At 42.0% G+C, this 16,677-nt stretch overlaps 1 protein-coding gene across 3 annotated transcripts in view; it reads right to left on the bottom strand.

Moving 5' to 3' along the window:
* IGSF5 (immunoglobulin superfamily member 5) overlaps nucleotides 1-16,677 on the bottom strand; it is a 533,998-nt gene that overhangs the window by 219,435 nt on the left and 297,886 nt on the right. For all 3 annotated transcript variants that reach the window (XR_015299372.1, XM_086935430.1, XM_086935431.1), the window contains exon 6: nucleotides 2,882-2,906. Coding sequence is in view for 2 of the 3 variants with exons in the window: in XM_086935430.1 (XP_086791556.1) it covers nucleotides 2,882-2,906 (25 nt within the window). In the remaining variant the exon portion in view is untranslated. The remainder of the gene's footprint in view (nucleotides 1-2,881; nucleotides 2,907-16,677) is intronic.

The raw sequence follows: 16,677 nt of genomic DNA, 5'->3' as shown, positions 1-16,677 counted from the left end.
ATACCTCACCCCTCCCTTGGCCCTTGTGTATTTATTAACTAACATGTAAATTCAGGTTCTGCTCCACCGTGCATCTGCCCAGCCTAAACCCATACTGGATGGCCAATACAATGTTACGCTCATTGGTCCAATCAGTGAGTTTGCCAAGGATCCCTCTCCCTAGAATTTTAACATCTGCATCTACTAGGGACATTAGTCTGTAAAAAGAAAGATCTGCTCTACCCCACCCCCCTTCTTGAACACAAGCACAATCTCTGAGGGATACCAGTCTAATACTATACAGTAGTGCATGATTTGTTACTAGTCTTAGGTCATATAATTAGGGGTGGGCAGGAAACCCCGCTCCTCTGGCAGAGTTCATGGAGTTTAGCCTACTCCACATGGAGTGTGGAGTTTCAGGAAACCTTCACCCATCTGCCACTGGGCGGTGTTTTTTCTCGCATGCGGATCGGCAACATTAAGTTGTTAATCGAAAGCGAGAAAATGGAGCGCTTAGGTGTTACATGTGGAAGTCATTTGAAGTCTTTTGATGTTATTGAGCAATTGAAGAATTGACCGCTGATGTTACCTAGTGACTGCTTTTTTTGATCTCATCTATCAATCTTATGCCTACTTGAAGAGTTTTCAATTTCCTGAAGAATAAATAGATGCTTCATCTGTTAGCACAAGGTGGAGGGGGTGTGTGTGTATGCATGTGTGTGTGCGTACACATCTACTTGCTCTTATCCCAAAAGTGTTGCACAGGGCGCAACCCTTTGAATGTAATCCTAGTACCCACTAGGTGTGAGTATAGTATTGGACAGAAAGGTTAGTAGTAGTCTTGTTTCTTCACGAGAGGCTAGGTCTTGCTACTTGGTCAGACAGGATCTAACTAGATGTTAGATCCATTTAATGATGTGCATGGAGGAGAGGCAGTGGATGGTTAGAAATTGGTTCCTTTCATTACTTAGTGCATCTTCGGGTTTAATATGTGTTTGAACTGACAACTAAGCCCAGGTGTCATTGGTTGTTGGGATACAGGCAGAGATAGAGTGATGAGAAACAAAACCTTTTACTTTGTATCAGTCGGCATCAGGAACTCAGTTCAGGGGTGTCATAGGAAGCTCCTCCTCATCCAGACATGCATATGGTGCAGGCAGTTTTCCATATTAATTGGGATCTCTGTTTTGTCTCCAAATGGAGATGAGTTTTGGTGATATCCATGAACATTGGACATTTGGATAATGAATGCATTTATATTTTGGGGAAAGCTGCTTTAGGTTCTCCACCTAGCATATTCTATTGACCAAGTTCTGATTATCTGTCTACAGTTAGGGAGGAACAACTCGGATCAACTATCAAGCTATGTCCAATGTTCCTTGCTATGTTTCATAGTTGTTTTTCAAAAGCATGTTGTAATCTACCACATTGAAACCTGCAGGTAAGTCGAGCGGGAACAGGTTTGCTTCATAGGTCAAACCTAAGGCAATTAGTAGGATTTTTCTGATCACTAAATTGCTTTTCATTTCCTCTTATCAGCCAAAATTCAGTTAGTCACTTGTGGAGCAGGTTGTATTGTTGCACACATTAGTACAAATGATATGTGACTTCATTTTCAAGAATGTTGCTTGAGTTGAGATGATGCAAAATCCACCTGTAGTTTAGCAATGTAGAAGTGATTGAAATGCCATGCTGTGGGGTGCAATAATGGCTAGGTCGAGTACAACTAAAAGTCACACACAGTTCTCCTATATAAAATGCCCCAGGTGTGCCCCCCTTGTGACAATAATTCAGTAGAATACATCCTAAAGAGATATGGCTTTAAAGAGGTCTGTGGATTCTGCTCGTAGTCTGGAGTTATCACAGCTACATTACAATTTAGCAGAAATGTAAAATACCTGTTTGAATTTGAAAGAAAGCTTTAAATGTCAACAGTAAATACTTTGCTAGACCACAATCATCATCTTTGGGTGATAAGAAGCTTGAGTGACACGTTATCCTAATTGCTGAACAACAGGTCATTCCCACTTTTAAACGTATCTGGTCTGAATTGTCAGACATGTACACAAACTGGTCAAAATGATAAAGCAGAACTTTATCATTAGTAAAAACTGTTATTTACAATTCTTCAAAATGCCAAACAGTATGGTATGAAGCACTGTCAAGAATGTTCTCCTTCATCCATTATTTTTATGATTATTATTATTTTACTAAGAGCTGTAGTGAGTCTTTCAGCCCTTATCTGACAAGAAGCTGTTTTGGCAACAAAAGGTAACTTTTTATTTCTCCCTTCCTTCTTTTTCCTTCATCAATGTACCTTCCCAGTTGTATCCTCCATCTTTCTTTGTAAATGATTGGATATTCCTTTTTCATAGAAGTTTTTGAAAATGTTGTGGAAGTATAAAAGTAGCAAGCTCAGTTAACTTTCTATGATAGTTATCTAAGATAGAGTTTTGTCATAGGAATCTTTGCTTGGAAAATGTATCACCTGTGATTGACTATTTCTTCTTTATTTCTACTTTTATTTGGGATAATTACATGTATATAAATCATGCTAAATTATGATTTAAAAATGTGCTTTCCACACTCATTAAACCTCAGCACATAGAAAGAATATTCCCAGAGGATATTAACTGTAACAACTACAACTATGACAAGAATAGGAATAAAATAGGAATAAGACCAACTCACAATCAAAGCAGGCACCAAATCGAAAAGAAAACAAAGTAAACAACTACCATCTAGGAAAGGTACTGGATCTATCTAAATATTTTATAACAATGCCAGAAAAATACACCCATTGTCTAAATAAGTAACAAAATACCATGCAGGCATTAGTTGAAGGTTATATACACAATATTTTCGATATACAAATATATATATTTTCAATAAATGTACTCACTTTAACTGGCTTTGATAACTTGACTCTAGAAGAAAGAATAACATGTTGGTGAGACTGAGTGTTTAAAATAAAATACATTATTTTACATAATACATTTAATTGCTTACTGCGGATGCACAGTTTTTAAAGATTTGAAGGGATCAATGTTTGTAATGTTAGAGGTACCGCATTTCGTCCTTTGAACTGTTTCTTGTAGGAGGAATAATTTTACTTTAATTATATATGCAAATGTCACTTGTAATATGCAAAATGTCAGAGGGACACCTTCTCAAAACTCTCTTATTGCCTGTCTCTGATAATCATCTCGGCTTGAAGGGACTTTTTTCATATTATGCAATCTCACCTCTAACAAGTAAACACCATGCTTCTGTGATCTCATGCCACTGAGATTATTTTTCATGCTGTGACAATGATCAAGAGGCATATTGTGTCGTGGTGCATTAAGGGATATCCTAACTCTCACAGCCTCTCCAGGACTCACTATCATAATTCCCCTAACCAAAATTTCAAGCTTGATCCTGCAAGGTATACCCAGTAAATTCACCAAACTGTTCAGTTCCTTCACTATGAATTTTCTCTATTTTCTTTGGGTACTGAACCATGATACACAATTGTTACTTTCCGATTAGATTCCACTTGTAAATCTTAAACCCTTTCCGAACTAGCATTCAGTGGCAATATATCTTTTAAATGCCTACTGCTTCTTTTCCGACATTTATGTAAATTGCTCTTTAGCATCACTGTATGAGATATATTTTTGTTTGCCATATCTTCTATGTAAAGGGGTTTGATGCTATGGCAGCCTGGTAGGCACTTAATAAAATCACAAATAATAATATTCGTAGGTAAAGAAAATGGGAAACTTATCACAAATAAATTGCATTGAATGGGAGAAATCAGGGAAAGACTGTTAGACCTGTCAGCCTTAGGGTGGTCTTCGCCCAAACTTTTTGTCTCACCTCTCAACTTTTGCTGATCTCGTTTTTGTTGATTTTAGGGCTCTGTGCACTTTACCATTGCTAACCACTGCTAAAGTGTGTGAGTTTGCTTTCTAAAGCAAGATAACACTGTGTTAAACCCAATTGTCACATTACATTTACTTGTAAGTCCCTAGTAAAGTGGTACAACAAGTACCCCATGCCTGTAAATTACTAGTGGGCATGCAGTACTTATTGTGCCAACAACTTAAGTAACCTTTTACACATGTCTCAGGCCTGCCATTGCAGCCTGTGTGTGCAGTTTTAAATCGCCATTTTAACCTGGCCAAATAAAACCTTTGCAAGGTCTAAACCTTCCTTTTTAATGCATATAAGTCACCCCAAGTTTAGGCCCTACACAACTGACTGGGCAGGGTAAAGTATAGTTTAAAAAGTTAGCCATATACTTTTAACTTTCACATCGTCTCTTCAGTTATATATTTTACTACTACAAGGTCTGCCTCTTCCATCGGAAAATATTGGGTTACCTTATTACATTTAATAAGTGATAACTTTTAATTGGGAAGAGGTATATAAAGAATTGCAACGTAAAACTCTTGTTAATGCTAAAGTCAGATTTTAAATCACAGTTCTGAAAATGCCACTTTTTAAAAATATGGCATTTTCATTTCCAAACCAATTGATGCCTGCATCCTATATCCCGGGTCGCATGACTTTGTGTATTGCTTGCTGACAGTGGGACAAAGGGGGTGCAGATGATGGCAGGATGGACCATCTCTGACTTGATAGGGAGGAGGAACTGTCACCTATCACACTTACACGTCACAAAGGCTCTGCCTCAGCACACTCACAAAGGGTTTCACACTTGTGTTTTGTGCACCAGACAAGCTGGAGCTCAGGCAGGGAGACAGGAAATTCCAAACACCTCTTGGGGTGGAAACCTCTAAACAGTGTCCTACTTCAAAGCTGGCACCAAATATACATATTGGACCCTCCGATCCAACACTTGTAGTACACCTCTGTTAAGAGTGATCTTTAGAAAGCCTATTGGTGTAAGTGATCTTTGAGCTTTGTTGTTGCTGATTCGACTTTCAGTGAAGGGTGCCCCTCTGTCTGGCTGTCCCTCTCCAGCTCCTGTATTTTGTGCTGCTACTCTGCTACCCTATTACTCTGCTGCCCTGCAGCCTGAGTGAGAAGTACTGGAAATGTATCCTGAATCCAGGACCACCAGAGTCAGAATGACTCCAAGGACTAGTTGGCTGGTCTTGGCCGGAACTTAAAAGGATCCAAACACCTTATCCTTGACTCTAGCACTTAGAGAGGGAGGGTTTAGATAGTTTATTGTTATAGAGAGGGGGAGGGACCTTGTTCCCTGGCTTGAACTTCCTGATTGTATGCACAGTACTGTTAATTTGCTGGTACTACTATGCTGTAAATCTGCGATGCTGACACTGTACCAATATGGCCAGGGTGGATTGTTTCTTTTGAAAACCCAATAAAATATGTTTGTTTTTTTTTAAACTTGGCCCTAGCACCGGGATTCGGTTTGCTGTGAGTTTTGCCCACAAAGTGGTGCCACCCCAGTCCTGGATCATTAGAAGTGGGCCTGAAGGTGGTCTGCCAGCCCAGCTGTTGTCTTTTAGGGAGAAATGAAGCTGCGCAACACATCTCATCACAGCCCCACATCAGAACCAGGGCTGCACAGTGCATCTCTGATGCAGGAATTTGCATCGCACCCTGCAGCTCATCGGCACAGGTGCTGCGAGATGCATCTCTAATGCAGGACTACACATCGCCAGCCTCCATCAATGGAATCCTCAACTATGAGAGCAAGCCCTGTTTATGGCTTCATCAGTATTATGGCTGCGCAATGCATCTCCAATGCAGGACTTTACATCGCAAGCCTCAGTTAACCGCATCCTCGATGACAACTCAGAACCTCACGTTGCAGCCTCTTTAGAACCGCCACCTTGTGATGCATCCTCAATACGAGATCTTGCAACAATCTGCAATCAGGATTTAAGGTACCTTCTTCATCAGGCCTAACTTGGTCCCTGAATCTTACCTACGCTCCATCAAGGTCAGCCTAAATTTGTGACAAGGCTCCTGGTCCAGTGTGACCAGATAGCCACAGTTTACGCTTAGTGCTTTTAGGCATTATTTTGACCTAAATATTTAAAATTGCATAGCTCCTGTTCTACTGATTGGACTTTTTGTCATGTTGGTGTCAAATAATTCATAAACATTTACTCTAATATTATAAATTGGTGCGGGATTTTTCTTGTGATGTGTTTTCGCTATATTACAGTTTGAAGTGTTACATATGTATTTATACAGTGCCTATACGTTAAGCTTGACTGCTTTGTGCCAAGCTACCAGAGGATTAAACACATGCTCATTTGGAGAATGCCTTTGCTGCACCCTGACAAGAATTGTGGTTGCTGCTTGAGCAGGGTTCCATCTCCCTCAACCAGTAACCCAATTGCCTACAAAAACAAAATAAAAACAATCCACAGCAGAATTTAGAACCGGTCTGCTTTAGAGTCTATTTTACAAGGAAGGAAGATTGATTTGATCAATATGGTATTTTGAATATCAGAATGCACTCACAGATATATTTATAGTCCTTCATTGGGGTATGTCACCTTTGAAGAGCTCTGACATGCATACACATTTTAAAAAAAAGGTTCTGGATACATTCTAGGACTGTGCCAGACTGGCCACGGTGAACAAACTAAAGTGGATGGGTAGCCAATGGAAATCTTTTAACCGAGATGTATTGTAACAGTAATAAGCAGTGCTTAATTTAAATCAGTGGTTACAGGTGCTCAGCACCAGCACTTAATTGTCAACACCGGAGCTAGTGACAGTCTGCCACAAGGTGGCGCTACAGAGATGATCACAACAACAGTTCATTATTAATTCAATATACATTAAAAATGACTATTACCATCTCTTTGATCTATAAAAAACTGATCAATGGTAGGACTGACCTATTGGTACTCCTCCGGGAAGTATGGACCCAGGACGGTCTTGAATTAGACGATGAGGATTGGCAGTCTGCGATCTCCTCTCCCAAGGAGGTCGCGATTCCGGCCCGTCTCCAGTTTGTGCAACTTAAAATTCTGCATAGAGTTTATGTGACTGGCCCACGCTTGATTAGAATGGGTTATTCAGAAGATGGTCTTTGTAAGCGTGGTTGTGGGTTGCTCGGGACGTTTCTACATATAATTTGGGAGTGTCCTGCAGTAGCTGCTTTTTGGACTGGGATAAACAATAAGATGAAGGAAGCTACTGGTATTGATCTGCTGCCCGAGGCTAGACGTTGTCTCCTGAATGTTTGGGAACCTACTGACTATAATGTTGCACAGACGCAGTGGGCAACCCTGGGAAATATGGTGGCTAAAAGACACATAGCGCAGTTGTGGGGCTCCCAAAGGCCGCCCACTGTTGAGGCTTGGATGGAAAACATGGATTGGTGCATGTTTAGGGAGAAAACTATGTGGCACGGGGCGACCCAGGAAATGGGGTAAGATAGGGGGTAATTGGAACACTTACCGTGGAGATATTTGCACTCCTCCTCTTATGGATGTCCCTGAAGTTCCACTTTCTCCCTGACCTGCCATTCCTCGTATTGTAACATATATAATCGGTTTTGTATTCGTCTCTCCCCTGCTCCCATCCCCTAATATGACTTGTACACCTTATTGTATGGTATTTTCTATTCCTCCTTCCGCATTCGGACTGACATCCTCTTGTATTGTGTTTATTGCCTTGTTTTGGTTTTTTTTCAATAAAAAGATTTACAAAAAAAAATGCAAAACATTCAATATCCAATTATAGAGCCACTAATTACTTAAGATTTTACAAACTAGATTGCCTTGTGTTCGGGATTAAGATCAGGGTATTTGTCGTCCAGTATAAATGGACAGGTGTAGAGACAGGTGGTGCCAGGTAGGAGGGAACCTCATGGACTGTGTATGTGCACATGCATCGCCTACTCATCATCACCGGACAAGGATATGCAATCAATAAAGATATACGGTATGCAAAAAAAAATGACTATTACCTGCTGCCCAAGTCGTTCTTTTTGGGCCTGCATTAGTCTGAATAGTTACACTTGTGTGTGATGGTTAGTAGTTGTGTTTTTACAATCATTACTAGCATGGCTGGGGCAATGTGTGGTGCAGGCTGCTGTGACCTCCTGACAGAGCCCTGGCACCTATTGTTTCACAAATTAAGCACTGATAATAAGGTGCCACCGAAACTATACAGGCTGCTTGATTTTAGATTAACTGAAGTTCAGCAAGAGTGACTATTTGATTCCCAATTAGGCACTGTTACAATAATCAAGCCTTGAACCAATCAAATACATAATTGCCATACAACTGCAGTCTTCATAGAGCAGATGAGGCATAGGGTGAATTGTCTTCATCAGAAAAATCCATTTAAAAATAAATAGGATAGTTCTACATCCATTTGTAAAGCGGCTTCAAAGTAAACTCCAAGGCTTTTTACAGAATCAGATCAAAGGGAGAGAAAGCATTAGAAGGTTTTGTCTCTGTGACCAGGATTTCTGCTTTATTGGTGTTTAGCTTCAGTCAGTGTTAAGCCTTTCCACTCCCTTACCTCAGACAGACAGAGTTGTATTGAGAAGTAATACTTACTATAGCGGCTGAGTCTGAACAATAATTGTATCTTAGGAACTAATTATGGGCTAATTGAAATTTGTCTAATTGTAGATCCACCTTGTATAAACACTTTGGTTGCATAATAAGAGAAAAGGGACTTTTGTATGTGCTGAAGAAGGTGGATGTAAAAAATATGATTCCACCGAATCACTGGATTGATGTTTCATTTAACGATCACCTTACTATCACACTGTTATTATGATTTGAATAAATATTTGGGTGAACAGCATCTAGATGTAGTATTTGGAGGATGCATAGTATGGGTGATGTCTGTATGAGATGAAAAGAGAATTTAGATGGGGTGGGTGTCGTTTTAAGAGTTAATACTGTATTGACTGCAATCTATTTTTGCCAAAATGTAATTTACAGTGTTTTAATGTTTAGGTTAGTGTCCCTTTTTGACATGGTCACACCCACATTTTGCCTGGTATTTGATGTGATTTTGACTTCAAGTGTACCAAGTTCCTGCTAATCAGATCCCCAATGCCAGATCTATTTCCCAAAACTGTACAATTGTTTCCCCCATTTTGCAATCCCTTTAGCGCACTCTGTAAGCACCTAGTAAATGATAACATGGTACCTAGGGCCTGAGGTACTAAGAAAGGGTCCCCAAGGGCTGAAGCACGAATTGTGCCACCCTAAGAGACCTCTCACCAAACATTTGCAAGACTGCCAGTACAGTGTGTTTTGGTGCAGACAAAAGTGAAAACACAACATGACACACATCCCTGTGTGCCATGTCCCCTAACACTGCATTTAGTATTTGTAAGTCATCTCTACAACAGGCCTTGTTACCCTAAGGCAGGGTGGCTTATACTGCATGTGAGGGCATTTCTGCGTGAGCAGATATGCCCCTTGTGAGAAGTTAGCCATGCATATGCTGTCCACTATTCTAGTGGGCACCTTGCATCAGTCCAAACGACCCCTTATTGATCGTATCGTGGAGTGTAAGCCCACAATCTTCGGTGCAAATGGTGCTTAGGTCTTGGACTACAAGTAGCCCAGCGCACAACTTCTGGAAAGCTCGAGAAGTCAATGCACTAGCAAATGTGCACGGTTTCCAGGGGTTCTGGTTCCACGTCACTCGTGAGGGCTGCAGGGTCTCAGCTTTGCTAGGATCTCAGGTCGGCCTCGGAGAAGTCGGAAAGTCTGTGTCACAAATCCTTCGTAATCCGGTGGGAGCCTAGGAAATGCAACCCGGCATGATGCTCCTTTGGTGCCTGTTTGAACATGGAGTCACTCTTTGACCCCAAGGGATATTCTTCCATCTTCAAGTTGAAATAGAATGAGGAAGTTCCAGGATATATGTTGCAGAGTTTCGTCCAGGGTAATCTAAAGTCCTAAGGACTGGGTTCCTATACTTATACTAAGTTTAGGCATTGGACTTACTCTAGGGTCCCACCTATGGGAGGCCCATGGTGGGGGTGGTTACACCCCTTTCTCTTTGTCCAGTTTTGAGCCAGTGCCCTCTGCAAGCGGTTTGAACTGGGGTACGCAGAGGGACACCAAGTGTGCCCCCAGCACTGTCTGAAAAAAGCATTCTATGAATGCACCCACCCAGCACCAATAAACTAAAGCCTGTCTGGGAGGTGTGACAGGAAGCCTATTGTCCTGGCCTCCCCTGCCGGAGTTTCGTCCAGCAGGAAGAGGTCAGACCCATGTCTGTGGTTGTGGCATCCATTTTGTGATGCCAGGGCTCTTTAAAACTATTACCGTTTAAGCAAGTGTGTACATGTCTTCTCCTTCTAGAAGGGTGGAATTATACCCTAGCCACCAGGACTGGCAGGGGGAGGAGGGAAGGATTCCAAAGTGTTTGACACCAAAAACAACATGTTTCCATGTAGCCATTCCAAAGTTAGCTTTTACCGCGAGGTTATAATGCACTTAAGAGTATATGGTCTGGCTGCATCACAGAACAGCTACAGTGAAGTGATTCGAAAGCTGCAAAGGGGCTCAGCTCATGCTTGGGCACCCTCTCACACAAAACCAAGCACTCTGCCTTCAGGATTGTTAAGGCCTGCCATAGGAGTGACTTATAGGTTTATATGTGTCAGTGATATAAGGTAGATATAGGTAGTCTATATCTTAGTAAGGGGTGCATGCACCACCTTATCCAGGCTGCAGTAGCAGTCCTGTGGTACCATTTTGGAAGGCTTCCCAGGGGTGGCATAATACATGCTTCAGCCACTGGTTGGCCTCTGGGGTACCTATGCCCTAAGAGGGGCTTATAGTCAGTCTGAACAGTGAAGTGAGTGCCAAACAAGTATGGCCTCAGCTTCTTCAAAGCCAAAACCACAGCAACGGCCTCTATCTCAATAGCTAACCAACGTTTCTCTCTAGGGGTCAGCCTTCTGAAATAAAAGCTCCTGGCTGGTCCTGACCTTCATCGTTCCATTGTGACAGCACAGCCCCTACTCCCAACTCAGATGCATCTATTTGGACAATTAATTCTCTGGAGTAGTTAGGACTTTGCAGAATTGGTGCAGTGCACATGACCTTCTTCAGATCATCAAATGCCTTTTGACAGCTTACTGTCCACTGAACTTTCTTAGACATTCTTATAGAAGTTAAGTCATTCAGGGGTGTCACAATGGAACCATACCCCTTGACAAATCTCCTGTGGTACCCAGTCAGGCCCAAGAAAGCTCTGACCTGAGTCTGGGTAGTTGGAGCAACCCATTCCATTATGGTTTGGATTTTGCTCTGCAATGGTTGAACCTGGCCTCCACCTACAAGGTGGCCCAAGTACATGACCTGATTCTGCCCTATCTGGCACTTAGTAGCCTTGATAATTAGGCATGCTTTCTGCAGGGGCTCCAAAACATTTCTCAGGTGGACAAGGTGGTCCTTCCAGGTGGAGCTAAAGACAGCAGTATCATCTAGACATGCTGCACTATAGTCTTCCAGGCCTGTTAGGACTTTATTCACTAACCTTTGAAAAGTGGCAGGTGCATTCTTCATACCAAAGGGCATTACCACACATTTATAGTGCCCACTAGGGGTTGAGAATGCTGTTTTTAGCTTTCCATTATCAGCTAGTCTGATCTGCCAGTAGCCAGCTGTAAGATCAAATGTGCTTAGAAATTTGGCTGAGGCCAGCATATCTATGAGCTCATCTGGTCTTGGTATTGGATGGGCATCAGTCCTAGTGACTGCATTTAGACCCCTGTAGTCAACACAAAACCTCACCTCTCTCTTACCACCCTGGGTGTGAGGTTTAGGTACCAAGACTACTGGACTAGCCCAAGGGCTATTTGAGGGTTCAATGACTCCCAAATCCAACATTTTCTGGACTTCAGTCCTGATACAGTCCCTGACATGGTCAGTTTGCCTGTAAATCTTATTTGTAACCGGCAGACTGTCTCCAGTGTCCACTTCATGCGTGCACCAGGTAGTCTGACTTGGAGTCAGAGAAAACATATGTCTGCACTGTTGGATAACGTGTCTGCAATCAGTTTGCTGCTGATCAGTGAGGCTGCCTGCCAGGCTACTCCATCTACTGATCCATCATCAGGGTTCTGAGAGAGCAAGTCTGGTAGAGGGTCACTCTCTTCCTCCTGTCCTTCATCAATAGCCATGAGCAAGCCCATGTCTGCCCTGTTGACATGAAGCACCCTATGAGGACTCCTGGGAGTTCCAAGATCTACCAAATAGGTAACCTCTCCCTTCTGTTCAACAATAGTGTAGGGTCCACTCCACTTGTCTTGGAGAGCTGCTGGGGCATAAGGCTCCAACACCCACACTTTCTGTCCTGGCTGGTAAACAGTCAGTACAGCCTTTTGGTCATGCCGGGCTTTCTGTAATTCTTGGCAAGCCTCAAGGTTTTTAGTTGCCTTTTTCATGTACTCAGACATACTGGAACGGAGACCGAGTACATAGTCCACAATGTCCTGTTTGGGAGGTTTGAGAGGTAACTCCCATCCCTCCTTCACTAAACACAGTGGGCCTCTTACAGGATGCCCAAACAGAAGTTCAAAATGGCTGTAGCCACCCCCCTTCTGAGGCACAACCCTGTATGCAAACAAAAAGCAGGGCAGTAGGATGTCCCATCTCTGCCCAAGCTTTGCTGGGAAACCGTTGATCATACCAATTGTGGCAGCAATCTCTTGTGGTAGCAATGACTCTTGTGCCCTTCCAAACCTGTTTGGTTGCACATACGACACTTTGTAGTGCAGTGTTAGGGAATCGTTTTTCTCTGGTCTAGGTTCCTGTGGAGGCCCAGTTGGTACAGATTCTTGATTACCTGTAGATGGTACAGGTCTGTCCTCTTCGTGTCCTGTTTCTGTGGGTCTCAAGGATGTTGTCTCTCAATCATTGCAACAAGTACTTCCCGGGCTAATGTCACTTGATGTGAGAGCCATGCATGCCACTCCAGCACCAGGTGGATGGGTGGGTGGGACTTGTAGTGTTCCTCAGGGCTGGCTCTAGGGCAAGTTTATTATGTTTTTAAAGCACCTGCTGCCACGTGCCTTTCCTCTGGCAATTACCAGGCCTCACAAAAATGTCAAGTTAACTCCTGTGATTAACGTTCTTCCTGGACAGAGATTGGTGTTTTGTATAGGTGATGTTTTGATTTATGCAAAGGTAGTGCAGAGGGTTAATATGCCTGCTGCAAAGAAAGTGTACCATGTAGATTACATAGTGCATATAATGTAAGTAGATCAGCAGGTTACGGCTTTCAAAAGAGACATAACTTAAAGTCCTAATATAGAACAGTGAGCTATTAACTTCCAGCATAGAGCTGCATACACACTGCAAAGTATATATTAGAGCCTAGATTAATGTGGCAAAAAGGGTTAATTTGGGTAAAAATCTAATTGTTAAAGAAAACTCCCAACTATGCTGCTTCTTTTTCTGCTCTTAGTTTGTGCTTCTCCACACCAAGCACTCCTAAACTATACTGACTACTAGTATGGAATACATGTGACTCCTACACTTTTAATCCTTTGGCTTATGTAACATTTCCTATAACTGATTTACACACATATGTTTGATTGCCTCTGTGTAATGTGTGTGTGATGCAAAGTGCTCTGTCATCCTCTGCTGGTATGAGTGGTGCGATATAACTAATTCAATGCACCTAAGAGAGAGTGGTTATGGAGACTTGTTCACAATTTAAAGGGTGCTAGTGAGAGAATCCGTGGTGGAGGTAGTCATGGGGGGGCGCCAAATAACATTCTCGCACTGGGCGCCACCAGCGCTAAAGCCAGACCTGGTGTTCCTTTTAATTTGTTATTAGTGTACGTTGCGTTGCCATTTTTAGTTTGCTGTTCCCTCTGCTCTCCGTGTACAAGCAGTTGTACATGTGTTGGGGGCTTGTGTGACTATATTGGCAACTTTTTACAATGAAAATAATAAGTTTGTACTGGGATGAGATCACGCTAAATCTCCATCGCTCATGTTTTATCTGTGTGTGCCAGTTTATTTAACTCGTAGGACTTTGTCTCTACCCCTTCCCTCGTTTGAGCAGCAGCCAATTTTGAAACTGTGTGTGACTTGCTTTCAGTGTGTTGCACTCTCCTGACACATCTGCTGCTACAAGGTCCTGACGTCACTTCCTGTTTAACACTTATTAAGGTAAGCCTGTTAAGTTTAGGGTTCAATACTTCTTTAAGGTACCCCGTTTACCTTTGCACTTCCATGTAATTATTAGCACACTGTTTAAAAGAGAGGTCGTCAATTTTAAATCGGTGGGCCCACTCGGCCTTCCATCCTTATCAGGTCGATAAAACACCAAGTTCTAAATCAGTATGGTGTATGCCTACGGTGAGGGTAACTGTTCAGAGAAAAAGCAAAGCCTAAAACAACAAAAACACAATTTGTCTAACTCTGTCTCCCAACTGAAAAAATTCGAATTTGAAACCTTAAATAAAGCTTTTTTTAACTCAGAGGAAATCCAGAACAATAAGGCAACCACTGCTGTGAGTCTTTCTGCCCTAAGGGGCCAATTTCAAAAGTTATTCTTTTTCATAGTTTGGCCATGATGTCCTTTTGCATCATTTATTTTTGTGATATGACAGATAGATTACCAATAGCAAAAAAGATTGCAGAGGTCAGATTACATAGCACGTCACCATCGCCTACATGTCGCTCGCCCACACTCCCCGCATCAGCAGAAGTACGAGCGGAGGATACTTCTTCTCCTATCTCACAGCGAAGACATGGACTAACCTCCCCCTCCAGCTCCAGACTGCCCCATCTATTCTGGAATTTCAAAATGATCTTAAAACCTGGCTATTTAAATGAGTCTCTCGGACGCTGCAAGTGCCTGGATGCCCTCTCGGGTGATTCGCTGAGCTCTATAAATTACCTAATTGACTGAGTGTATGAATATATCAATGAAGAAACAACTGGTTTATGTGAACATATTTGGATAAAGATGAAACTAAATGCAACTAAAAAAGTACAAGCTAAGATCAACGAGAAACATTGCTGGATTCGAATGTCTTTGGGGTAAAATTCCTAGATACCCAATTTCGAAGTACAGATAATGGCTGAGTGTTTTGTCATGGTCACATACAGTATTTTAAACATCAAACCAATGGCTGCTTAATTGTTGAAGCCTTACATTTATAGAGGTGGGCCACAAAAGCAAGGACATTGACGATTACGTACAGGAGTATACAGAATTTGAAGCTGTATCCCTTAAAGGGATGAAAATGTTCACCTGCAAGTCATGTCGAACAACTGTTGACATTGAAAACAGGGCAGCGGATAATATCAAAGCCCACCTGAGCAGCAAAACCCACAAGAGACTTTTTTCTCCAGCAAATGACCATGGAGCAATGCACAACTCATGCACGCCAAAATATTGAAGAGGCTGCGGATATCCCGCACAAGTTTGTGAAAGCTCTGTGTGAAGGTGGTGTTCCACTTCACCAGACTGATGGTCCAATTGGAGAGCTGATTAGTCAGCTGTGCCCTGCAGCAAGGACAATGTGCAAATCCAGCCAAATGTATGAACAATATCTCCCTGAAGTGTTTGAAGCACAGCTATGAAACATACGTCAAGCTGTAGCAAATGTCCCTATCTCTTTAACAATTGACGAAACCACAGAGGTGCATGGTGACCGAGCCATAGGAACATTGGTCACATATAACTGTGATGATGAAGAAAAGGGTCGCCGTTCAGCCTTAGTTGACATCACTGTATCTGATGACTGTAATTTTGCTAAAATTGTCTTAATTGTATACAGAGTGCTACAAAAGTTGGGTAAATCATGGCATGATCATGTTGCAATATGTTCTGATTCTGCATCCTATATGACAAAGGCAGTAACTGATTTGCATGCTGCTCAGAGTATTAATTCCATCCATATAAAAGATCCATGTCATCTTATACATGCTGCTGTTTCCTATGCTCTGTCTCAGCCTGAGAACCGGGACATGTATGATTTTGTTATAAAGGCTGGAGCAGTATTTAAGTATGCGCGAAACTTAAAACGTATTTATTCGCAAGGAAATGTAGACAGGAGAATGAAATATCAAAGGGCGATTGTTGTGATCCGATGGGTCAGCTGGTATGAGGGAGCAGTAAGACTTTTGGAAACATGGCACTACTTCCTAGCTTTAATAAACAATGAAGAAGCCACTGGATCAAAAATTGATCACCCACGTAAACTACCCGGCCCCAACAGTGCAAACCACCAATCTTTCTGTGTGATGATGCATTTCATTGTTAAAACTCTCACTGGTATCATCAACATTCAGAAGGATCTCGAGTCACAAGAAACACATGCCCACCAAATATATTAAGACATAGATATTGACATGGCTTTGGCATTGGAGCAAGACTATACACAAGACCCAATGATCGCCAGTCTATTGCAAGTATTACCACAAAAAAATGCAAATGCCCTAATAAAAGACACGAGTACTTTTAAAGATGCACTGAAAACAAGTGGGATGCTGTACTAGCTCGTAACGTAACTGGGAAAATGAGTTACAGCTCTTTTTGGAAATGGGTTACAATCCCAGACCCATTCAAGAAAGTTCAGTTTAGTCTGGATTTCAATGATTACAAAGATTTATTCATGTTGGTTGGAGCTTCTGATGATGTAATGAAAGTTGTACAAGAATAATTCAAGAAATATTTAATGCACCCTATACCACAAAAAGACATAAGTGCAATGACACACTGGGGTTCTCAGAAGCAAGAATGGCCAAC

The sequence above is a fragment of the Lissotriton vulgaris genome, chromosome 8 (genome assembly GCF_964263255.1).
Source record: "Lissotriton vulgaris chromosome 8, aLisVul1.2, whole genome shotgun sequence".
In the NCBI taxonomy this organism is placed as follows: Eukaryota; Metazoa; Chordata; class Amphibia; order Caudata; family Salamandridae; genus Lissotriton; species Lissotriton vulgaris.
The sequence above is the reverse complement of the archived record's forward strand: the minus strand, read 5'-3'. Positions and strand labels throughout refer to the sequence as shown.